At 44.8% G+C, this 26466-nt stretch overlaps 2 protein-coding genes across 3 annotated transcripts; both read right to left on the bottom strand.

Annotated features, from left to right (window-relative positions):
• Positions 1 to 433: 433 nt before the first annotated feature.
• Positions 434 to 25806, bottom strand: LOC147620035 (uncharacterized). 2 transcript variants are annotated; one of them, XM_086772172.1, is made up of 2 exons: positions 25649 to 25806; positions 434 to 2395 (listed from the first exon to the last, which is right to left on the bottom strand). In XM_086772172.1, the coding sequence occupies exon 2, from the start codon at positions 2337 to 2339 to the stop codon at positions 1140 to 1142; it is 1200 nt and encodes a 399-aa protein (XP_086628298.1). In that variant the 5' UTR covers positions 2340 to 2395; positions 25649 to 25806; the 3' UTR covers positions 434 to 1139. The 2 variants fall into 2 exon arrangements, with proteins under 2 accessions (XP_086628298.1, XP_086628299.1); XM_086772173.1 differs by having other exon boundaries at positions 434 to 2435; positions 25649 to 25795.
• On the bottom strand, positions 4441 to 19501 carry LOC147620036 (uncharacterized). The gene is made up of 2 exons (XM_086772581.1): positions 19387 to 19501; positions 4441 to 4964 (listed from the first exon to the last, which is right to left on the bottom strand). The coding sequence occupies exons 1-2, from the start codon at positions 19499 to 19501 to the stop codon at positions 4441 to 4443; spliced, it is 639 nt and encodes a 212-aa protein (XP_086628707.1).
• Positions 25807 to 26466: the final 660 nt, after the last annotated feature.

Here is a 26466-nt window from a genome sequence, read left to right as displayed (position 1 = left end):
GCCCCATCACACAAATCCTCTTGATAGATCTCCCCACACTATGCAATCCACATGCTAGTTGCCATGCGATCAAACTCTCATCATTTGACATGTTAGACTGGGCAATAGCGTGGTAGATCCAAATCTAAGAGGGCATGCGAGGTATGCTCCATGGGGTACAGGAGACTGAGCACCATACTTTTCTAAAATGCCCAGCTCTTGCTACTATTCATGCATGCTTCACTCAAGTTTGAGGGATGTGTTGACATCCACACATTCTTTCATAAATGAAGAACTTCTCCATTGCTCCTTTTATCAAGTGTTACATTGCCTCAAGTACTACCACACAGTTTTATTTACCTTTTTTTAAATTCCTTGTAAAGATGTGATTGCAAGATTGGGCATATTCAGCGTCAGAAGATGACCTCTCTCTCTCACTCAGGAGAAAAGCAACTGGCACTCAGGAGCTCGACAATCTTTGAGTACAAATCATACAACAGTCATAAAGGACAGGCCTCTCTTTCTCTCTCTCTCTCTCCAAACCAGATACTAATATCACTTGAGGCAACTAACACTCAAGCTTGTACACCATGTCTGTACTTCTTGTTGCTTCCTTGGCTTTTCAATTAGTTTTTCAAAATCCTTGTAGGTTCCATAGCTTTAAAATTAGTGTACACAATCTCAATATAAGTTTTGCATGTACTCTACATCAATGGATCTGTTGCTTACAGTTCAAGATTGGTATGCTCTGACCCCATCATAGAAAGAGTATGCAAGCTGGGAAAACTAAGCACTGCAATGGTGAACCACTTTAGATAACGAGCTAATGTACACCATGCACTGAATCACAATCAGTCCAAGAACAAATTGGTGACAAGGCCAGCCTCAAAAGTCTGGACTTGCCCACCGAAGGTGCGTACTCCCCCCGCTCTTACACCGGAGAACAGCACTTTGCTGAAAATGAGAAACATTTTAATCGTCCAAGCTCCATTTTAGGGCAGCCAATCCCACTACAGAGCTTGGGGCCAATGGATTGCGCTTGCCATGAGAAGAGATGCTCTATTTCCTGCCTTTTTCATCGTCCAAGCTCCATTTTATGGTAGCCAATCCCACTACAGAGCTTGGGGCCAACGGATCATGCTTAGCCATGTAGAGAAGCTTTATTTCCTGCCTTCCCAAATGTCAGATCCAAAAAACTCTTCCATCATCCCCTTTGTGGAAATGAGTTTGTCGACGTCCTCCTGAGTGGAAAGAAGAGTAGGGGAATTCCAAACCTCTCTCTCACATTGCTCAATAACACATTGATTTGAGCTGACGTGATTTGTTTGGTCCCAAGAAAGCAATTCCCAAGACTTGATTGCTTGACCTGTGTCCCCTTGATTGCTTGCATCACGGCAGCAATCAGTAGATGATTCTTTTGGGACTGACTTCATCCGCTCCTGCATATCACCTGCCCTCGAGGATGACTCTGCAGATACTTCCTCTTGTCTAGTTGTATCCACCACACACAAGTTTTCATCAAAGCCAGATTTATCTTGAACCTTTTCAAACCCTGAGGAGTCTTTCACAGGCCAACCCATGGAGTCATTCTCTTCCTCATCCTCACAAACAGCATCATCCACCTGGGATTCATCGTCCTCTTCATCAGACTCGAGCATACTCTCACTGCCCTTTTCGTCACTGTCCAGCACCATCTCATCATCATCACTGTCGATATTGTCTGGAGTTACTCTATTCTGAATAGCCCTTCTCCGCAGCACAAACACATTAAAGTAATAACTCACAAAGTCTGTCATGCATTTAGAGGGAAATGCTTCAAAGAGATAATGCCAGAAAGATTCGGGATTCCTTCGAACAAGCTCCTGAAAAGCGAGCTCCTCCTCATGAGTCCACTGCTCTGCCACAGTCTCTCCCATCTCATCAAAGCTCCACGCAAAGAAGGCGTCACCTAGTTCATTTTTTAAAGCCTCCCTTTTCTCTTTGATGTGCAGTCTTACACACTCCAAAGTATCCTGAATTGCACAAGCGCATGCACTAGGCCAAGCTCTAGAGCACTCTTCACAGGCACTCATTTCATCTTCCTGCTGTAGCCAAACACGTTCCCCAACCCATCTGAGGCTATCCACTTCACAGTCAGAGTTACAACCTGTTTTGCTGTTTGAAAGAATTAGTCTAGGCAGCTCAGCTTGGAAGTCAGGTCCTATTGGAACCCTCTTTTGAGGAGTCCCTAATGAAGCTTGCCCTTCATATTCAAACTCCTCAACAGAACTTGCTGTATGGCTTAGCGAACCAGCTCCACTGTGCTCAGCAGCAAAACAGTTGGAAGGACATTGAGTACACCATAGGGCCTGGGTGCCCATTTTAACCACATCGCCTGAAATTGTCCAGGCAGCACGTTCCTCCTGCACAGGTAGATCTGATGCACAAGCACATTAAACAATAGATTTCTGCTTTGTCTGCAAAATATATTTTAATTTAGTATCAAACCATCACAAGACAAACCTTTCAAAGTATATACATCACCACTCAAAGCAAGCCCAAGATCCCTAGACCAAGCCTAGATTTAAGCATAATCATAAATGCATGAAAGATTGTGCATATGGATAGAACCATGTATGGTTAGGACATTTAAAGGAAATTAAGAGGGTCTTGCCCCAATAGCATCCCGATTTACTAGTAGCAGCACCAAGTGCGGCTCTTCAAACCCTTTTTTGGAACAAAAAGTGGTTAAAATAACAACTTGATGGTCCGTGCGCATGTAGCTAATGGTGGAGGCATTCGACTCTTGACATATGAACCCAGGTTTGATCCCTGCTAGCTTACATAAGCTTGACAAGCTTTGGGCTTTGATAAAAATAATATAGCTAAACTAAAATCACCAGCAACCAACCATTCGTACAAAGAGATGCAGAATATCATAGTTGCATAAAATACTCGTACTTAAACCCCCTATTCTGTACAGTACTAGACATTCTGTTCCATAGCTGTACTTACAAAGTTCTGGCTATGAGATCATTGGATTCATAAGTTGATGCTTCATCTTCATAAATCCATGGGCATATGATATGTAGCATTATTCAAGAGCTTAAATTTTGTGTTGTCTTTCTTGACTAAGTATTGAGAGTCTTTCTTGACTTAAGTATGTGAGACAAATAAAGGAGATAACTACAGATGCCTTGACAAACAATAGGCTTTCTTGAGGCAATATGGTTAGTATTTTACCATAGCAGTTACCACCATAGAGATAGAAAGATTGTTGTATTGATGTGGTGCAACAAAGTTCACCTCTAAATCAGCCACTATATAAGGCAGGCACAAGTCAACAAAAGGAAATCATGGCAAGTGAATGAATGGTTGGAGTCTGGAGAAAGGTCTCATAAGGCCTAACCTTTCTCCATATTTCTCATCCATCTAGTGCAGAACAAGAGTGAAACTTAATGATGTGCTTGAACAATATAACTACCAGTGCTTTGTATGTCGCCACATGGGGCACATGGCACAGTCCTATCCCCATTGCTGATCTAGTGGAGGGCAGTCACACAAGCCATGGCAAAACGACCTTCACAAGAGCAACATAACATGATCTAGCCTATTGTGAGTTACCAACAGTAACCTTAGATCATGTATTTGATCGAGCACATTGGATGCAGTGCACAAGATCTCAGGGATGCTTTATTCAGTCATCTTTTCACAAAGAGTTTCCGGTTTTAAGCTAGGGATTCAGTGTAGCTTCATGTGGGGAGTCATTTTCTAATGAGTTGGACTCACGAGGAAAGCATGTCTTGTCTTTTGTTGAGAAGATTACACTGATGAGCTTTCTCTATGACCGTGGATAACTTATTGTTGTCAACATGGAGAGGATGGGCCGTTGTGCCATATTTTCCTTGAGGTGCACAGTAGAAACCATCATTTGCATTGCATAATTCACCTTTTAAAGAAGTAAGAAGTTAGTAGAAGCATGTAGAAGGCTAGAGGTCACCCCTTTGGGGTAGACCAAGGGTTTTCTTTGTATTATAGTACAAAAAGGTGACTTGAAAGGCTGTACATCTTCTAGGACCTTGATCTATCCCAAAGGGGTGACCTCTCGCCTTCTACATGCTTCTACTAACTTCTAACTTCTTCAAAAGGTGAATTATGCAATGCAAATGATGGCCTCTACTTATATATGGCAAAAAGGTGTTGGTTGGCCCAATGTGCTGCTGTCAGCTTGCTGTGGACACGTAATATTGCACAAAATATCCTTTAAATGCTGCGCTTACTTCAATGCTGTGTCCCTTCTTGCCACAATAATGGCATTCCAAATCCTTTTTGGAGCGAGACTTGCTCCTTCCCCTTTCTTGACTTATCCCCACAACTATCTCTCTCCCTTGTTCTTCTCTGTGTATGTCTCCCACACATGAATTAACCTAACCCTAATTCTTCCTTCTCCCACACAACTGGTATCAGAGCGATCAAGGTGGTTCATTTGCGACAGCCAAAACCCAAGCCTTTGGCACCATCAGAACTACAGAGGATGTTAGTGTTGTCGATGTAGGAGAGGGTGAGGCTGGCGGTGGCGATGGTGGGCGTGGAGCTGGTGAAGCGGGAGACTAGGCAATCGGTAGAGAAGAGCGAGGAGGTGATGTAGCGGTCGGCGCCTCCCAAGATGGGCATGGGAACGTCACGTTTAACGGGGTTAATGAAGCCGGGTGTGTAAGTCTCGCCGAGAACACCTGTTGCGGTATCCGAGAGTCCCAGAGAGTCGAAGCTGATCTCGAGGTGGGCGAAGCAGTTGTCCGGGCCCACATCGTAGCCATGCACGCGCGAGTCCTCAGCAGTGATGGGCACCACCCCAAGCGACACCATCACAAGGCCTGAAATCTCAAGCCTTGCCTCATTAGTGGGCGCCGTTCGCGTTATCGTGGCTTCCCCATTAGGCGAGTGCCACATCACCGTCCCTTGTTTCGCGCCTGCCTCCACGTACGGTGGCAGATTTACGGCCTCACCTGCACAGAACAACAGCATCATCATCACTCTCTTTTCCTGCAACAACAAAATTCAGCCTGCAAATTGGAGAAAAATCAGAAAATTACAAGGTATTTTCCTCAATTTTTTTTTGGGATTTGCAATTGAGCAAGTACAATCAACAATTGAGCAGATACACGTGTCGAATTGCTCAATTTTGAGCAAAATTGGCAAAATTGGGTGACATTGGTCACAATCAGGATCAATTTGCAAGACATTGGTCACAATCAGGATCAATTTGCAAGAAATTGGATGTTGAAATTTGGGGCTTTTGATGTAATTGTGCAATTAAGCACTCATACATGCTGTGTGATGTGAAAAATCGCACATTTGGGCAAAATTGCAGCAAATTGCAGTGCAAATCAAGGGGCTTTTGTGCCGATTTGGTTGATTTGCATGCAGGCAATCGCATTTGATGCTGTGGATAATGTGTTGATTCCTTACAAGCACTCAATGTGCCTGTAAATCAAGGGGGTTTCATGTATTTGATGTAATTGTGGCCAGGGGGAAGCATCGTGAACACTCTGGATGCCTTCATGTGCGTCAATGTACCATGTATGATCAGAAATTGATCTTAAATCAAGGGGCTTTTCAAGTTTGTATGCTTGTTGAGCTTGGCAAAGCAGCAGGCAAGACATTTATGCCTTGAATCCTCAAAAATCAGCTTGCAGTCAAGGGGCTTTTGCCCAAATTCTGTTCGGGACTGTTTTATGCAGTGTACGGGACTGTAAAAGTCCGATTTTCACTCATTTGGACAACCAGGAGAGCATTTATTGCTACTGTACCTGCTGGTACAGATTTGGCACAGCTTTGTGCAAGTTTTGGCATGGCTGTACACTGATTTGAGTGAGAAAAAGGTTCAATTTCAGCTGCTGTACTTGCCGGTACAGATTTGGTACATCACAGGTGAGCACTTGGTACTGCTGTACAGTACTTTGGAAGGGCAACAGAGCACATTTAAGGTGCTGTCCAAAATCTGCAGCAACCAGATTTTGTTGCTTTCATCACATAAAGTGGGAGAAAAGTTGCATTCTTGCTTCCGCAGTGGGAGATAAAGCTTGGGAGAACAACAGTGAGCACTTTGTGTGCTTTTGGTGCAGTGTTTGCACATTTTGCAGGGAGTCAGGCATTGACAGGTTGCATATTGCTATGGCAACCACAGGTGAGAGCTCTTCATTGCTTCACATCAAGAAGCTTGAAGGCTCGCATAATTATGATATTTGGCAAACCCAGTGCTACAATGTTTGCTCCAGAAAAAGCAGCACAAGCCTATCAAAGAAAGGGGTGTGATGCCCGCTTCTCTTACTGCTGAAGAGTGGGAAGATATGGATGAGCTGGCAAGATCTACTATCATGTTGTCTGTGTCAGACTCATTACTTTTCAGCATTCGTGAAGAGAAGACAGCTTGGGGAATGTGGCAGAGATTGCAGGACTTGTATGCCCAACAAAGTGCCTCAAGCAAAGTGTATTGGTTGAAGAAACTCATAGGTCTTCAGATGAAGGAAGGGGCATCTATGACAGCCCATCTAAATGAGTTTAATGGTATTGTCAGCCATGTCATTAATCAAAAGTTGGCAATGGACGATGAGTTCAAAGCCACTTTTCTGTTATGCACTTTGCCAGAGAGTTGGGACACATTCAGGACAGCCACTAGCAATTCGCATGCTATGCTGTCATATGCAGATGTTGAGGGTGCTCTTCTTCAAGAAGAGATGAACAGGAAAAACAACTCTGTTGGAAAGTCCAATGCAATGAATGCACGTGGGAGATCCCAGCAAAGGGGGAAAAGCCAAGAAAGGGGAAGGAGCAAGTCTCGCTCCAAAAAGGATTTGGAATGCCATTATTGTGGCAAGAAGGGACACATTAAAAAGCAATGCTACAAATGGAAAAATGATCAAAAGGAAAAGGGAAAAGGCAAAGACAAAGAGAAAGATGAAGCCAAAGATGTAAAGCCAAAGGGCAAAAGTGGAGTCAAGATTGAAGAAATCAATGTGTCACATGCAGGTGGCAGTGAGGATGAGGTCCTATTTACGTCTTCACTTGATGCCCATTCACTTCTTACAGGTGGTCATGGTATGCACTCATGGATCATTGATTCAGGTGCCTCCTTTCATGTCACAGGTTGCAGAGACTTGTTTGTCAGGTATACTGCTGGCAATGAAGGAGTGGTTTATTTGGGTGATAACCATGCATGCAAGATTCTTGGCAGAGGTGATGTGAGGCTTGTGTTTTCAGATGGCTCACAGCTTATGCTCCATGATGTCAGGCATGTGCCTGAGATCAAGAAGAATCTGCTTTCTACTGGACAGCTTGATGATGCTGATTATGTTACCACATTTGGTAGTGGAAAGTGGAAAATTAGTAAGGGCTCACTGGTTGTTGCCAGAGGCTCTAAGGTGGACACTCTTTATTTTATGCATGCAGGTGTTTGTCACCATGCTAATGTAAATGCAACCGAGCTGCCGGAAATTTCTATGTGGCATAGCCGGTTGGGACACATGAGTGTCAAAGGAATGGAGCAATTGTCTCGTTTGGGTTACTTGCCTTCTCTAAAGTTTTCAAGTTTTCAATTTTGTGAGCATTGTATATATGGCAAGCAACTCCAGTGCCCCCACAAGAAAGCTCTTGGACAGAAAGATGCTCAGTTAGAGCTTGTGCATACAGATGTATTTGAGATGCCTCAGCTTTCTTTGGGAGGGGCAAAATATTTTGTGTCTTTTATTGATGATGCCACACGCAAGGTGTGGGTTTATCCTCTTCGTTTGAAGAGTGATACATTCTCAGTGTTTGAGAAGTTTGTTGCTCTTGTTGAGAATCAAACTGGCAAAACACTGAAGGCTTTGCGTTCCGACAATGGTGGAGAGTATATGTCCAAACAGTTTCAGGACTTTTGTGATGCTAAAGGCATCAAGAGGGAGCTCTCTACTCCTTATGATCCTCCACAAAACGGGACAGCAGAGAGGATGAACAGGACCATTCAGGAAAAGGTCCGTTCTATGTTGTCACATGCTGCATTACCTCATGGTTTTTGGGCTGAAGCTGTTATGACAGCCGTTCACCTTATAAACAGGTCACCTAACACGAGGCTTGGTGGGAAAGTGCCAGAAGAAGTATGGACAGGGAAGCCTCCGTCATACAAGCACTTGAGAGTGTTTGGTTGCGTTGCGTACGTGCACATACGCAGGGAAATGCGCACCAAACTTGATCCTAAGTCTCACAAATGCATATTCCTAGGATATGGTGACAGAGGTGAAATGGGGTATAGACTTTGGAATCCCATGAATAGAAAGATCATACGCAGCAATGATGTCATTTTTGATGAAACATGCATGTATAAGGAGCCTGCAAGGCAACAGGAGCCTGGCAGAGTCATCTTTGATGATGATGGACATCATGGACAACAACAAAGGGCTGTAAATCAGCCATTACAGCAGGAAAACCAGCCCTTAAATGGTGCTGAAAATGGTCCAAATGGACAGCCAGAGATGGCAGAAGATATCCCTATGGATATACCACAGTTAGAGGAGATACCGGGCATTATATTTCAGCCTTATGGCATGGAACAGGAGCCACCAATAGGTGATATGCAGGCTGGACAGCAACCTGCAAATGATGGTCATTGGGTACGGAGGTCCACTAGACCCTCCAGAGCCCCAGAGCCCCTGACAGGTTTGTTCCAGGGGTTGACTACTTGATGCTTACTGACTGTGGGGAGCCCTCATGTTATAAGGAGGCTTTACAGAGGGCAAACAAGGCTCTTTGGGAGCGTGCCATGAAGTCAGAGATGGATTCTCTGCATAAAAATGGAACATGGAAGTTGGTGCATTTGCCTGCAGGCAAGAAGGTTTTGCCATGCAAGTGGGTATACAGGCTCAAAGTTGCACCAGATGCAAAGCCAAGATACAAAGCCAGGTTAGTGGCTAAGGGCTTCAAGCAGGAATATGGTGTGGACTTTGATGAGATCTTCTCTCCAGTGGTCAAAATGACCACACTTAGAGCTGTGTTGGCTTTGGTTGCGCATGATGATCTGGACTTGATTCAGATGGATGTGAAAACTGCTTTTCTTCACGGTGATCTCCATGAGGAGATATATATGCAGCAGCCAGAGGGTTATGCAGTGAGTGGAAAGGAGAAGCTTGTATGCAAGCTGAAAAAGAGTCTTTATGGGCTCAAACAGGCACCAAGGGAATGGTATCATAAATTTGATACATTCATGAAATCCCAGAAATTCAGGAGAAGTGACATAGATCACTGCTTGTACACCAAGAAAGCTTTGGATGGCAGTCTATTGATCCTCATCTTGTATGTTGATGATATGTTGATTGCCGGGAAATCTCGTAAAGAGATGGATGCCTTGAAGCAGAGGTTGCATCAAACCTTTGATATGAAGGATTTGGGTGATGCAAATCACATCTTGGGTATGCGGATACTTCGGGACAGAAATCAGCATGTGTTGTATTTGTCTCAGAAGGAATACATTGGCAAAGTCTTGCAGAGGTTCAATATGGACGGGGGGAAGAAGACTAGTACTCCTTTGCCTCCGTATGTGAAACTCAGTGCTATGGACAGCCCACAGTCAGATAGAGACAGGGCTGATATGGCCAAGATTCCGTATGCTTCAGCTTGTGGCAGTCTCATGTATGCCATGGTTGCTACTAGGCCGGACATTGCATTTGCAGTGGGAGTGGTTTCTAGATACATGGCCAACCCTGGCAAGAAGCATTGGGAAGCAGTGAAAGGTGTCATGAGATACCTGAAGGGCACACAGGATATGTGCATTTGTTTTGGCAAACAGGATGCATTAGTGCATGGTTACACGGATTCGGATTATGCCGGTCATCCAGATAACCGGAAGTCTACTACCGGTTATGTATTTACATTCACAGGAGGTGCTGTGTCATGGATATACAGGATGCAGAAGTGCACTGCCTTATCTACTACAGAGGCCGAGTATATTGCAGCCACAGAGGCTTGCAAGGAGGCATTATGGCTATCTCGGTTAGTGGTTGATTTGGGTTATACAGGGGATATTCCATTGTTGCATTGTGACAGTCAGAGTGCCATCCAGTTGGCAAAGAACCCTGTCTTTCATGCAAAGACGAAGCATGTGGATGTGAAGTATCACTTCATCAGAGAGGTGATAGAGAACAAGCAAATTCAGCTTGTTAAGATTCATTTTCAGCCTTGATATGGCCTTGTATATTATCATGTACATGCTGATTTTTCTTTTCCTTTACTTAAAGGCACTTTGCCTTTAAGTGGGAGGTTGTTGGGGTAAAGGCATAATGCCCACCCTTATAGTGTGTACAAGCCCATAAGTTATAGTACATAGTACACTTAGTACTTTTAATGTACTAAGTGCACTATGTGTACTAGTGCAATATACATGTGTGACTCCATTATGCCCACCCTTATAGTGTGTACAAGCCCATAAGTTATAGTACATAGTACACTTAGTACTTTTAATGTACTAAGTGCACTATGTGTACTAGTGCAATATACATGTGTGATAGGGGAGTCACACATGTATATTGCACTAGTACACATAGTGCACTTAGTACATTAAAAGTACTAAGTGTACTATGTACTATAACTTATGGGCTTGTACACACTATAAGGGTGGGCATTATGCCTTTACCCCAACAAATGCTTGCCCCATCTGCTGGCTGACTCCCTGCCTAGGAGCCCATGTGGCTGCTGACTGCTTTTGATGCCCTAAGCTAAGCCTCCTAAACAGGTATTACGCTGTTCATGCTGAGATTATGCCATGGCACTGCTGTGCATGTGACATATTCAACCATGGATCAACCACTTCTTGGTTTCTCTCCTTTCTCTCCCCCGAAAAGACCTCCAAGGTGAAGAACGGAACTGCTGAAATATGCCCTACAAGTGCGGAAGTACTCGCCACTGCCTTCTGCAGAATAGTGCTCTGCTAATGCAATAAAGTGATCTCCTTGCGGGGATTAGTCCATCTCCCTTTCCAATGGCTTGTCTGACCACAAGTAAAGCACCAGCCCTCCCGAATGCTCTACTCGGTCCTCTGAGTCTTATTGGAATTGGATTGACCCGAAGTCTGAGTCTGATTCTAGGTTGTGAAGGCCTTCACAAACCTAAACTTTCCTTTACATTTGGAATCTTGTTCAGAGTTGCCTGAGCTTTTCTGCTTCTGATGAACATTCTTCTTACTCTTTCCCAACAACTATCTCTTCATAAATCTTTGCGAAACAGATAGCATCCTCCAATGTTGAAGCTTATGATCTGGGAACAATCTCCGCATAAAAAATCCAAGCAAGGTGACCGCATCCATAGACGTCGCCTTTGCTTGCAACTCTCTAAGCTTGTGCAAATATCTAGCTCTGCAAATTTGGATACCATGTCATACTCATCCTCCGCCTAGAGGAACTCATCCCTAAACATATGCTCGAAACTAGCCCAAGCAACAGGCTTGTCCCGAAGCTCTCTCCACCATGACAAGGCTTGAGGCCCTGTACCATCTGAATCTTTGGAGTGTCCTAGAGGATGGAATGCAAAATGAACATTCCACCTATTCAGTTATCCATCAACCACTTCCTGGGTTCTCTCCTTCCTCTCCCTTTGAAAGACCTCTAACGTGAAGAATGGAGCTATTGAAATATGCCCTGCAAGTGTGGAAGTATTCGCCACCGCCTTCTACAAAATAGCGCTGTGTTGATGCAATAAAGTGATCTCCTTGGGGGTGATTAGTCACCCCACTGCCCCGGTTCCTTAGGGTAGAGATCTCTGGTTGGAGTTCTTGCATCTCGCTATCAAAATAAGCCTTCTCCACCACAACTATCTCCTCCTCTTCCATCACTATGGTACGGTGGCCAAGCTCAGTATCATGGCTAGGTTCCCCAACATCTTGTCGGAATGCATAGCGGAAAATGAGACAACTGCTATGAGAAAGAAAACGCAGAAGTGTAGAGAGAGAGAAGCTGTATAAACTTTGCTATATACAAAAGATCCGATACAAAAACTGGTGTGGGGGGCACACCCACAACACAGGCACTCACCAAGTGATATGGTACAGATAGGAGATGACTGCTAACACCCCCTCTCGGCTCCTGGACATGGAACCAACTCCAATGAGCTGGAGTGCTGATGGAGCATAGCCTGAGGTAGAGACTTAGCGAAGAGGTCGTCACATATTCCTTTGTTGAACAATAAACAAGTAAGATGTCACCAACCAAAATCTTCTCACCAACAAAGTGCTATTGTATCTCTATGTGCTTGGTCCGGGCATGGAAGACCGGGTTCCGAGTAATAGCTATACATCTTTGGTTATCGCACTGGATGACCGTGGGTTCCTTCTGAGGAAACCCAATCTCGCCAAGTAACCTCCGCAGCCACACAACCTCGCAAGCAGCACCACAAGCAACCCGGTACTTTGCCTCTATAGAAGACAAGGCAATAGTTGGCTGCCTCTTGCTGCTCCAAGAAATAGCTCCTGAGCCAAGGATAAATCCGTAGCCTGATGTAGATCTCCTCGTGTCTGGATTTCCTCCCCAATCTGAGTCACTCCAACCTTGGAGTCTAACTTGTTCCGTTGTTCCCTCTCTAGTGTCATAGAAGAGTCCAAGATTCTTTGTACCCTACAAATACCGCAAGATCCGCAATCTTGCATCCCAATGAGTCTTCAAAGGTGTCTACATGACTGAGCTCAACAACCCCACGGGAAAGCTCAAGTCCAATCTGGTGTTCAGCAACTAGATCAATGAACCAACCAGCTTCTAGTACAGAGAGGCATCAACTGACTCACAAGGATCATTCATTGTAAGTTTTGTGTTCGGGTCCATCGGTGACGTGATAGGCTTGCAGTTCTCCATCCCAAAGGCCTCATGCAACTCATAAACATACTGCTGTTGAGAGACAAAGAACCCCCTCTGGGTTTGCCAAATCTCCAATCCCAAGAAGAAGTGGAGTAAGCCTAAATCAGTCATCTCAAACTCCTTTGACAAGGCAGCCTTCGTCACTGCAATGTGCTCCATATGACCGCCGGTGAGAATGAGGTCATCCACAAAGGATGATTAATGTGACCATAGTGCGTTCCCGAAAGAGATATAGGTTGGGATCTGCAACCAATCTCTGAAATCCAGTCCGAAGAAAGAAGGAATCAATCTTCTGATTCCAAGCCCTGGGAGCCTGCTTAAGACCATACAAGGCCTTCCGCAACTTGTAAACCATCCCCTTTGATCCTGGAATCTCAAGCCTAGAGGCTGCTCAACATACACCTCCTCCTGCAGGTCACCATTAAGGAACGCAGATTTAACATCCATCTAAAATACGAGGCACCGCTGATGAGAAAAAGCAAGGGTAAGAACGGCCCGAATCGTGGTCATCTTTGTTGTGTGCAAAGGTATCCTCATAGTCGATGCCAAGCTACTGAGCATAGCCCTTAGCCACAAGTCTGTCCTTGTGCTTGTCCATCGACTCGTCAGACATATACTTGGTCTTATAGACCCACTTGACACCAATGACTGACTGTTTTGACGGCCTCAGAACCAACTCCCAAGTGTTATTCTTCTGAATGGCTTTAAGTTCCACTTGCATGGCTTTCCTCCAAGTCTCCTGAGAAAGAGCTTCCTTAACGGAAGTGGGCTCTTTGTCCCAAATGATACGAGACAAGCATAGTTCACCTATAAAGGCTCCTCTCACTAATGAACGCAAGAACTGGAATGTCCTTGCTTGCTGCCAACATCTGGCAAGCCATCCACCATCGGGTCCCGAAAAACCAGCCACAACGTATCCACATTCAAGTGGTCATGACGATACTTCCACAAATCACCTAACTGAGAACCTGTAAGAGAGTGTGCTGAGAGTTTGTAGATCCCATTCTTCACTCTGCCTTCCCAAACAACCTGGCCTGTTGCTTTGTCCTAGAGAGCAACAAAATGCTCATCAAATTTCACCCATATGCCAGTCAACCTCATGCACTAACAAAAGAAGAAAACCAAGAGTTGGGACATAAAGAACCTGAGAGGAATGCTTCGCTCCTCTACCATCGGGAACGATCTCCAACCTACCCTCGTTGTGAATAGGAATAGTGGACTTGTCACCAATAAGAATGTGACCTGTGTGCCTTTTAAGATCCTGTAATAACTCTCAAGAGAAGGAGTCATGTGCATGGAAGCATCACTATCTAGAATCCACTCCCGAGTATCCCTAGCGGTGAGTCCAACCGCCTCCCTACTCGAAGAAGATGAAACTCCGGTGTCCATAATCTCCATGGAGTCTACACGGTTACTACTAAGGAACCTGCACCTTTCTGGGTGCTCCGCTAAGGACATTTCCTCCAATAGTAGCCTTTCTCGCCACAATGGTTACAGGTCTGCTCTGCCTTCAAGGCGTCATGATCCGAGTCGGGCTCCTGCTCAGAAGACTTCGCCTGTGAAGACTTCCCTTTGCCCTTATTGCGGCCTTTCGACCGTTGGCCAGTCAAGGCCTCAAAACCCCCGCCCTGTGGAAGGTTCATAAACCGCTCTTCCTGGTCTAAGACCATAAGCACAAGCTCCTCCCATGTGATCGTGCTAAGCCTCCTGCTGGTGATCAAAGAGAAATAGAAAGCTGAATACTACGAGGTCAGATGAAACAACAAAGTGATGCCCATATCCTCTGAAGATATCTCCTTCCAAGCCTGAAGAACCTCCTGCTGAAGAGCCTAGAGTTTGTTGATGTGCTCCCACATCGTCGAAGACTTTGCACGATTCATCCCTCGCATCTGCACTTCCAAGGAAATCCTCTTCATGGATAATACCCTGTTATATAGGTAAGCCAAGTGCTGCCAAATCCCGCGGGCCAACGCCATGTGTTTGATATGATTAATCACCTGGGGTGTGCAATTAAGGAAGATGAAAGAACGCACACGGGCATTGACACGATCCCATAACTGTGCCTGCGTTCTTTCCTAGTAGAGGGTAAAAGCTCCCCATCCTCCAACTCTGACCGTGGAACACCAACCACAATGAAATCAGCCAAGTCATAAGACTCCAAGACAGACTCTATCATTACCTTCCAGATGCCATAGTTGGTCCCGTCCAACTGTCGATCCACCGGTAATGTGGGGAGAGTGGGGAGCTTCACATGCTTCTCAGCCATCTCAAGCAAATCTGCCATCTCAAGAGTTCACAAGGTCTTGTGAAGGGAGACTGGGTGGGAAAAAAATGAAGATGGAGCTGCAAACACTATGCAAGGTGGTTGTCCAACGGTGATGGCCGCCTTCTACCTGTTCTCCAAGTCCCGAACAGCCCAAGAAATCTCCAATTAGCACCAAAAAACAGCAAACCCTCAAGCTCTCACTGTCTCCAAGCTTCAAGCCACCCAAGGCTCTGATACTATGTCAAAATGCATAGCGAAAAATGAGACAACTGCTGTGAGAAAGAAAACGCAAAAGTGTAGAGAGAGAGAAGCTAGATAAACTCTACTATATACACAAGATCCGGTACAAAAAACTGGTGGGGGGGCAGCTAGCATATATACTATCTAGGGCATGCAGTCAGCTAGTACTTGACAAAGTCGGCCAACAGCATAGGACCAATCGGCCAGAAACAGTCAACACCCACGACTAAAAACCAAGGAAAACAACACAAAAAAAATGAGGAAAAATTGGAGAGAACTCCTGGGCGGGCACACCCACAATAGAGGTCCTCACTGAGTGATATGGTACAGACAGGAGATGACTGCTAACACATCTGCCCCTATATCTTCTCATTCCAATAAAGGAGAGGGGTTGGGGTGTCGCCATGGATATGAGAGATGGAAGAGAGAAACAAGAAAGGGCGTATCTCTGTTACTGCAAAAAGACAAGAAGATTGATATGATTCTGAATTTTCAGAAAAGCGAGGAAAAAAAACTACAAGAACTGTAGATAAAATCTGAGAGGGTCGTGTAAAACCACTTACCCAAGCCTTCCCAAGCCCCATGTACAAGGAGAGGTGCGTAGATAAAATCTGAGATGGTCGCGTAAAACCACGTATAGAGGTGCGAACTCGACCCCTTGCTGTTTTGTCCCACACCAAACGTAAGGAAGAATCTCTTTTTGATGGTTTAAGGTAAGATGTGCTCTATTATATAGGCTACCCCTAGCTTTTAAATTTTTTTTAAAGCTTACTGCTTTTTCTTTTTAAAAACTAGGCACCCCCAAGATGTCTTTTAAAAAAAAACAACCCCCCGTATACTTTTGATGGTTTTTTAGAAAAACTCCAAAACTATCATCTGCTGCTTTTACGACTGCCGCTTTCTCCTCCCCCTGGCGGCCTGCTCTGCCAGTGTACAGCACCAATCTATACCCGCATGCTTGCACATACACAATACGCTGCCCTGCTCTGACTTTGTCCCTGCTGGCTGTCCTGGTCCTTGACTCCCTTCTCTGCTGCACCAAGCAGCCACTGCTGTTCTATAGGAAGTGAGTTGCCTCATGCTTTTCTGCGCATGGTAACCCATATGCTGCCCACATGAAGCTCTGCGCACAGGCTGCAACCAGCCTCTTGCTGCAAATTCAGGGCTCTACAACTCACGCCCTTGCCCACATGCTTTCCCAACATGTCAAGGGTGTGTCATAAATATTGTAGCCTTGCAGAGAGTTTAAACCAGAGAGAGAATAAAGGCTTTCTGCACATCTCCTACACACAGGAGTCTCCATGTTCCCCCCCGTCTCAGAATCCACATGCAACCGCCTTGCAGTAACCCTAGAAAGCATACTTCTTACGAGACAAAAACAGCTGTGGTGCTGAGAGAAATACCTAGGAATCCTGACGCAAAATAAACCATGAATGACACGTAAACCTACCTGGGAATCCCGATGCAAAATAAACCATGAATGACACGTAAACCTACCTGGGAATCCTGACGCAAAATAAACCATGAATGACACGTAAACCTCTGTATATTCCGCCTTAAGGTGGCTCTGATACCTAGTGTTAAGAGGCCTCCTTGGCTTGACTAACCAAGATCTCCTGAACACATTAGAGAAACCAAATAAAAGGTGTGCAAGCAAGCTCACCACCCAACCATAGGATCAATACTTCGATCCACCCACAAGCCAGGGCTAAGGTTCCATTCCACAAATACATGTCAATCAGCACTGGCGTCCCATACCGCCAATGCCTGCCCATAGGGCCCTCGGCAAGACTATCTATGATCTACCGTGTCCACGGCAGGAGTAGAAACTCTAGTCCAAGCACAGAACCATCAGAAGTGCACTGCACAACTGACTCCACAAAAATAACCAGCAGTAGGGATGCATTAAAAAAGCATTGCATGCCTATGGGCCAGCAGCAATTGCCAGCACAAAAGGCAGCAGGTCGGGTAAAATGGGTTCAATCGGCCAGCATTAAAAGTGAAGCCCAACATTTTATGTTAGCACTAGCATTCAATGCTTAGTTTGAGTATTATTTGTCCAGATGAACTGGCCGGCAGCATAAGAACTGGCCGACCAGCAGCCTAAAGGCATATATAAGTAAGCAAAACAATTCAGCATTCATCATTCAGTATTCAGCAAAGTCTCAAGCAGTAAATCAGCCCACAGCATCCTATCTTCTCCAGGCATTAATTGGAGCTCCTCTTCAGCATTATCAGCCAGCATGTGCAGCCCTATAGCTATCACCTGCATAAGTGGCCCGAAGAGTCTTTTGCAATGCCTTGGATTGGTGGATACTCAGCCAACGTACGGTCTTCCTCGTCCTTGCGTTGGGCAGTCATATCGCTTGTTCTCAAGCATTGTACAACATTCTCCAAAGAATTAATATAAGCAAATACTCCAGCTTGCAGGGGGGAGGGGGAGGGGGAGGGAGGGCGCTTCAGTGGGTAAATTGGGACCCAATATTGTGTCGTCTACTTCTCTTCTATTCTCTTCTCTCTCTCTACTGTACAAATGGATGCTAAAGGTATCACCACATAAAGGTATAAAGAAGGCCCTGTTGTGTGTTACCACAGTCAACCTCAATGCATGTAACATTGGTATCAGAGCCATCAGGTTCGTGACCCGACTTGGCTACCTAAAGAAGTGAGAGCATCCGGTGGATGGTAACACTACGGTCCAGAAAAAATACCCAGGCCTCCACCATGTTGGGAGAGACGTCGCATCAAGAAAGCCAACAGGAAGTTATGGAGGCACAAAGCTTCCAAAGCGGGACACCAAAAGAAAGTACGCTTCTGCCAAGCACAGAAGAACTCCTGAGAATAATGATGGAGCAAATACATTCAGTGAAGATGCGGCTTGCCATAGAAAAAGAGAAGCCCAAAGAAGGCCTCTCAGATCTGGCACAAATGTTCTTCAATCTGGCGGAACAAAGTAAAAAAGACGACGAAAGACGTGACGAAGCAAGAAGAAAAGTTGAAGAAGAAAAAAAACAAAGAAGAACAGAGATGTGCGGAGGAACAAAGGGATAAGGAAGCCACACGCATGTATGAGGAAGACTAGTGCCGTCGAGAAGCCGCCGACCAAGAGTTTCAGCAAAGACTCAACTGGGAGGCTATGCAAATCTAGTATCAGCAAATGATGGCACAGATTCTAGCATCCCTCCCCAAGATGGCTCCAAATACCTCATCCTCCACTACCCCTACCACCACTATCATACGAATCTCTCCAAATTTTAGTTAAGTATGATGGTAAGTGTAATCGTGCTGTTGTTACTCAATTCATTCATCAATTGAAAGCACATTTTCCATTAGCTAAAATTACAGATTCAACAAAGTCCATGTGGCAACACCCCAACTCAGTGGGAAAGATGTTACTTGGTGGCAACATTGGTCCCTCACCAGCCAATTCCAGTTTGATTGGGCTACTTTCGTGGCTAACCTCAAAGCCTGTTTTCTTCCATTGCAGTATATGACCAATCTTGAGAACGAGTTTTACAAACTCACTCAGGGTGGTTCCCCTATTTTGACCTATTCCAACAAGGTCATGACCATGGCCCAGCTATAACTATTTGGCCCTCCTAGCTCTTTTCACATGATAGAACTCATGCCCGAACACATGGACAAGTTGATGGACACATGGGAACAGTGTTCCTAAAGTTGCGATTGGAAAAAGCACTAGTCTTGGTCAAAAAGCAAAAAGGTTGACCGCGAGCCAATGGCACCATTGGAAAGAGGAGACTGAGCCGGACCAAAAAGCTAAAAGGCGCTTTCTCAAAAAGCAACTCTAAGGCCAAAAAAGCAAGGCCTTAAAGCCAGAAAAGCTAAGCACCAAAGGTTGAGTAATGTTTTATTAATAAAAGTAAAAAGAGTAAAAGCAAAGGCAAAAAGAGAAAAGCAAAGCAAAAGAATGATGGCTTGTTGGCAAAAAGCAGGCCCTCCCCTAGTATAAAAGAAGCTAGAGCTCTCTTGTTTTGGGCATCGAGCTTGTGGAGAGCAAGGAGACCCTCATCTTCATCCACCCGCCGTTGCCGCTCAGCTTAGCCCGACCGGCGCCCTGCTCAGCCACCTCAGAGCCGCCACCGTTCAAATCAGCCACTCCAAAGCCACCACCGCCGCCCAGCTTTGGAAGCTTGAACTTGGGCATGAAGCTTGGACATGTACATGGAACTTGGGTATATAGCTTGGGCATAAAGCTTGGGCATGAAGCATGGAACTTACACATGGAACTTGGATATATAGCTTGGGCATAAAGCTTGGGCATGAAGCATGGAACTTACACATGGAACTTGGATATATAGCTTGGGCATGAAGTTTAGGTATGAAACATGAAACTTAGATGTTGGACTTGGACTTGGATCTGGACTTAGATCTTGACTTCAACTTGGACTTGGACTTGGATTTGGACTTGGACTTGGACTTGGATCTGGACTTGGACTTGGATCTGGACTTTGATTCATTGAATTTGGATTTGGATATTAGATTTGGTACTAGACCGGTGAGAGATACTTGTGGGTCATCCCCGTGGTGTGCTCGGCATCAAAGATCTCGTGCCTCGACATTGACATCAACTTGGATATCCTACATCGGCATATCAGTTTGCTTTGTATTCATTAGATTGTATTGATCCTGACCAACATGCCCATGGATTGTTCCTGAATAAATGTGCACGAGTCGGAAGAAGATAAGTTGATGAAGATGCAACCATGGACCCTCCAGCACCGCGAATACTGGAATCACCTCGGAGAGAGCATCCACCAACATGTTTCCTCGAAACAAAATGCCACCACAAGCAGCAAGGAACTTTGCTCGGCCACGAATTCCTACACAAGTGTGCAATGAACTCCAAGAATAGATGATGAGCTCCTCGACACACCACCCCCATAATCCCCAACAATGGATGGAACACATCACGTCCAAAAGCCTCGAATAATGAACTTGGAATAGATCCACTTCATAATCTCTGTTGTACCAAAGATAACCATGTTCTGCCAGATGTCTAATGCTTGGGACTCCAAATCACAGTCCCCATGCACCAGTAAGTGGAGCTGCAATCAGCCCCCTCTCTCACCCACAAGCCTCCTCTAGCTGGAAGCACATGGGGAGCATCTGCATGTATACTAGAGAAGTACACCATCTGGGTTCTCCTGAGCAAGAAGCGCCTTGGGAGCGCCTTGGGAGTCCTAGAAGTGGTACTAGAATCTGTATCACTATCCTATGTCGTGTCTTTGCCTTTTCTTTGAGATGAAGCCTTGCCCCTGGTCTTGTCCTTCTTCTTGGACAAATAATCTTCGGACAGATGGCCTCTTTTTCACAAGTAAAGCAGTGACTCCGACCTTTCTTTTGAACTGAGGAAAGTGCCTGGTCAAAACTGTTGACTGACACCTTAAATTTACCCTATGAGATGAGAACGGACTCCTCCAAAAGTAGGGAGCTAAGATCATCAAAATCCAATTGAGTGGATGTGACCTGGCAACGCAAAGATCGAGAAATCACATCATAGTCCGGAGAAAGCTTGGTGAGGATAAGAGCAACCAGCTGAGAAGAGGACAAAGCAACACCCATAGCCAGTAATTGGTCATGGATAACCTTGGCCTTCATGAGAAAAGACTGCATGGAACTGCCTTCAGGGAATAACAAACCGTAGAGCTGCCGTTGCAAGGTAACTGCCCTCATTGATGAATCTCGAGCAAAGAGATCCTCTGTCACCAACCTGGACATTTCCAGGTATGAAAGGGGTCTGGTGGACTCCAGGATGTCTAAATAGTTGGAAATTACAAGCTTTGGGAATGGGGGATTATCCTAGAATACAAAGGACCACACTCCTAAAATTAAGGAGTGTTGCTATTTTTGGCCCAACTCCAATGGAAATTATGTTCACGTCATTACATTTGGAATTAAGCAAATACCAAGAGTTGGCAAAGTGCCTATGACAAAATGTCTACTAGTGGGGATATTTTTAGAGGTAAAGATTATGGGAGAACCCATCTCTTAGATTGGAACATGTGCCAAGAAAGTGGATCAAAGTGAGACAAGTGGCCTCACACTTGTCACTCCAGCTATTGTGTGGCTCTCCACTTGTCATCATAGCCTTCTCTTTCCATTTTCACTCATGGGAGCCCCAAATCTATAAATTGGAACCCTCTCTCTTCATTAATAGAGGCTCTCTTGCTGCACACTAGCCTCTACCACCGTTACAGGCTACCCTAATGATGGCTACTCTCTTTCTCTCTCTCTCTCTTAAAGGCTGCCCATGAAGAATACCGGCTGTAGGGGACTGTTTTGGAGGCTTCCATCGCGAAGAAATACTAAAGGCAAGGGTATTTAATCATTTATTATGATTTCTAGCCATTGTACTTGTTGTACCAACCCTTGTACTTGCTGTACCAGCCACTACTGGCTGTACAAGCCCTTGTACTTATTGTACCAGCCACTGTTTTGGCTGTACCAACCCTTGTACCCGTTGTACCAGCCACTATACCTACTGTACCAGCCACTGTACCTATTGTACTAGCTGAATGGAGAGCTGAACCTGTTGTATCCGCTCTATTGCATGAAGACCCGTGGTTTTTGGGGAAGAATCAGTACCCACACGGAGGTATATGGATTATATTGTTGGCTTGGCATTTCTACATCCTGTGTTCCGGCTTGGTAGCCTCATGTTGGGCTGTGTTATGGGCCATGGCATTTGTATATGGATAATCCGGCATCTCCTGTGGAAAGAGTAAGGCCCTCAAAGCTTTTACATGATATTATTCTCCTTGGGTAATAAAATACTCCGGGGGGGGTGGGCCATTACGGCCTCTATGCGGTGTCACATGTGCAAGCTCCATTTTCAACATTTGTGGATGTTTTGTCCAGCTTTTATGTCTTATGCAAAGTGATGATGGATATGTGTTAAGGTTGTGGCCATGTTTAAATGTTTTAATATGCATTGATGGTATCAACAAGTGTGTCAAAGGCCCTAGTCCCCTGGGCACCCGCGAGATTCGTTGGTATCAGAGCATAGGCTTCCTTGGAAGCGGAGGCTTCCTTCTATCAATGAGGAAGAGAAAAGATCTCACACTTACCATCATTGCTATTAAGCATGGCCAGCCACTTCATAGCCTATGAAGCAAGAGCATGAGCAATAGACAGCTTGATCTAAGGATTTATGAATTCACAAAATTTATCTTGGCAGTATGGAGTTGGCTTTATGTGCACACGTTTAGCACTCTTTCCATATACATATTGTGGATTGTATTATCAAGTTTACAGGCAAGCTATATGGAGATATATCTCGGGATATCTTAAGGATATGGTGAGGAGATACTTGTTTTGGCTTCATGACCAACTTGGCAAAGAAAAGCTAAGTATACTTTGAGTTTGCAGAGTTGGTGCTTTTGCTATTTCTATGAAGCATTTTTTATGTTCACTAACCCTTGTATAGCCATGCAAGGAGAAAGGTGGTGTTGTTTGCCTTGAGATGGTTTCAAGGAAACATTGTTTATGGCTCTCTTTATTGGGATGGATTATATCTATGGAGATTTCTTTCTTGGACGAGATTTATATAGATATTGGGCTTCACAAGCAATTTCTATGGACGAATCTGTCTGAGTTTATAGAGAAGAAATCTTTGGATATCTCATGGATACGATGCTTTTATGGATAAAGTCCACCTGTACTCCAAGGTGTGTGGTTAGCACGGAGTATGTGGTAAGAGTTATGGTATACAAGGATTATGGTATACACGTCTATGGATTCCTGGACTTCTTTTCTAGGGATTTGGATCTATCCTCAGGTTTATGGATTATTCTTTTTGGCTCCCTTTATTTGGGATGCATTGGACTTATGAAACTCATGGTTCACATACCCTGTGTAGTCTCTTGTCCTACGTGCTCTCTTGAAGATTGTTTCTACCATGTGTGGATGGAACAATAGAGAGCAATTGGAAGGGAACATGGGCACTTCAGAGGGTAGTGTAGAGCACAACATACCGTGTGTAGTGTTCTCTTGTCCTACATACTCTCTTGAAGATTGTTTCTACCATAAGGGAACATGGGCACTTGAGAGGGTAGTGTGAGTTGGTGGCCGAAATGCCTACAAACTATTCGAGGCCGAAATGCCTAGTTCCAGTCTTTATTATTAGTTTTATTTCACCTTCTTTAACATAACAACTGTATCAAGACATCATTGCAACATAATAAATTTGACATTTTTAGCATTCTTTCCATGAAAAAATAAATTCTCATATCCAGGGTCGAGATAGGCTCAGCATCGACATTGACTCAGCTATGCTAGATGCAGTGAGGCCATCGAGGGTACACACACTCCGCCGACTGAGACCATCAGGTGCATATGGCTGGATATCATTCACACCCTCTACAGTCAATGGGAGATGATGCAGGGAGGTTCTAACCACATGCGAAAGCGGTGGGGAGACTTTAGAGGCCTGGCCCTTTCTCACAGATAGAGGCGGTGACCCCATTTGGCATTACAGACCACCTGTATGGTTGTCCCCCCTCGCCTTCCCCCTATATAAGATAGCCTTCTCATAGAGCGGCGAGCCAGATGAGAAGCATCTCTTTCCCTTCTGATCACTTGTTTCCCACCCTTATATGAGGCAAGTTTATATCTAGCCCATCGTGATTTGTACTTAGCCCTTTGTGGCTGTTTTTTTTTTCTTTAATTAATTGAAGGATCTTTTTCCTAGAAAAAATAAATAAATAAATTCTCATAGTACTTGGCATATTCTTATTAACTTCCCTTTACGTTCATATCAATGCATAGTAGATTAGGACAAGTTTCTCTCTTGTCTATTGTGTTTGTCAAGCCTCTTTGCACTAATCTATGAATAATTGCATTCATCCAATCCGAAGTCTTCAGTTGTTAGTTAGCATGTTATACCAATTTTCGGTGGTTACCGAATGTTTACCAGAAAGTCAAGGATGAATGTCATGCACTGCTGATGCAAGACATAGGAGTATTCTTGCTTCTACACATGTGCTTGAAAAATAATTATTTTGGCTAGGAATGATAAAGAACAAAGAAGCTTATGTTCGTGGATATGTGATGTGTCAAAAGGTCAAATTTGACACACATAAAACACCTGGATTACTTCAGCCCTTTCCTATTCCAAACCAACCATGGGAAAGTACTGCAATGTTTTTTATTATGGATTTGCTAAGAAAACCTTTCGAGAATGATGCCATATGAACTTATGTTGATGCGTTTAGCAAGTAGGCACATTTTATTCATATCAAGGAGACCATTAAGGCAAGCAAAGTTCAAGGCAACGATGAGGAGCCACAAATGTGAAGCTCCCCTTGCACGTGTAACAACAGCCCCCCTCTCCATACCTGTGCCGCCACTCTCCCTTCTCGCTTCGGTCTCTCCCTTCAAACCTTTGCCCTCCCTCTTCACCTGCCAGCTGCCCCCTGCCCCCATTCGCGGCTGTGTCCCCCCCTTTTTCTGCCTTCGTCATCTGCCCACTAGTGATGGGCGGGCTGCTCGCGCCAAGGTGGCTACGAGAGTCATCATACAGCCTCCCCACAAGGGAGGCCATTGATCCCGCCACTCAGATCCACAATTTGCTTGGGAAGCTCATTATCCATGGTTTCCAGCCTGAAGGAGAACCATGGCCAGGCAGTCAACCACGTTCTTCTAGCCATCATGTGGTATATCACAGTATTAGGGAAAGGCCCTAATACAGAAAGGCCAACCCCAGGCCTTTCCCTTCCATCATGATGTCAGGGAGTGGGGAGGACAGCAATGCTTTGACACAAGGACAAGCAACAACTGGTTGATGTGACTGCACTCTAGCTCTGCCATGTCAATGCCCTAGGAAAGTGTGATGTGTATGGATCTACAATAAATTAGATGCTTGCCAATGACACGGCTCAGAGCAATGGATGCTGGGGGATCCATTATCACAGGTGGCAGACCGGGCGCAGTCAGGAGGGCAATGCGGGAATGGGCACTTCTGACACTTAGGCAGCGAAAATATGCTGCAGTTGACCGTGAGCAATGGGAGCTGGAACTTCTGAGATACGATGCATGATTGACAAATCAAGTTTCGAAATCTCATGTGCAGGTTATTAGCCAGTAAAATTTCACCGGCTGGCGTGGAAGGACAAAGATCAGCGACCGTGATGGATGAAATCGCAAACGAAAAGCTCTCTTCAAAACCAATACAATGCTACGATGGAGAGACTGTCACCAACATGCCCGATGGCGGCGATAGATCATAGTACTACAATTTTGAGACCTTGGCATCGCGATCTGTAGGGCAAACACAAAGGGCAGGGCCTCTTACCTCAGTTGCCTGCGACCGTAGGGATGGGCGCCTTGTCGGAGGTGGAGACGGAACTTTTTTGCCGGTCAAGTTTCGTGGATCCGGCACGAGGGGCTACGACGGAACCGTTGTGATCTCTGTCTGCCTCTCTCCCTCCATTTGACCCTGCGGGAGGTAAGAGTAATTCTACAAATTAATCGTAATTTATACCTTACCTCGAGTACCCACGTGTCATATTGTTGCCTGGGGTGAGTTCACACGGCACGCCACCTTTTTTTTAATGTGATGATATGATGGTCGGTACAAACACACTATCTTCTTCATGGGAATCATGGGCGCCCAAGTCTTCTTTCCTAATGTATTAAATATACATTTTTCACAAACATCTTTCTGCCCCTATTGATGTAAAGAGGTAAGGGTAGGGCAACCAATCGACATGCGCAGTATCTGTTACACCTAGGAGCTAGTTATAATTCGACATGCGCCACTACCTCACCAAATACAGATATCTATTACTCCTAGGAGCCCAAAAAAATGCTAACACACTAATTTGTGCTTTGTTCAATTGATGCACACACAACATAGATGGGATGCTCTTCTTCTACCCCATGATGCTCCCAACTTCCAACTCTTTAAGAATCTAAAATTTTAGCCCTACATTTTCAAATTTGATGCTAGGAAAAACATTTGCTCAAGTCTACAAAAGCAAATATATGCTTATTGCCATTTTTAAAAAAATTTGGAGGCCTTAGTCAAAGCACATGTCTTTGTAAAAGGCTACAGTGATGTTGTACTAGCATGTTTACCCTCAAGGTCTCCTATTATTTTGAGTGGTAAGC

Source organism: Cibotium barometz, chromosome 32, assembly GCF_041138505.1.
Source record: "Cibotium barometz isolate CiBa-2024 chromosome 32, ASM4113850v1, whole genome shotgun sequence".
NCBI lineage: Eukaryota > Viridiplantae > Streptophyta > Polypodiopsida > Cyatheales > Cibotiaceae > Cibotium > Cibotium barometz.
Note: the sequence above shows the minus strand (reverse complement) of the source record. Positions and strands in the feature narration are given on the sequence as shown.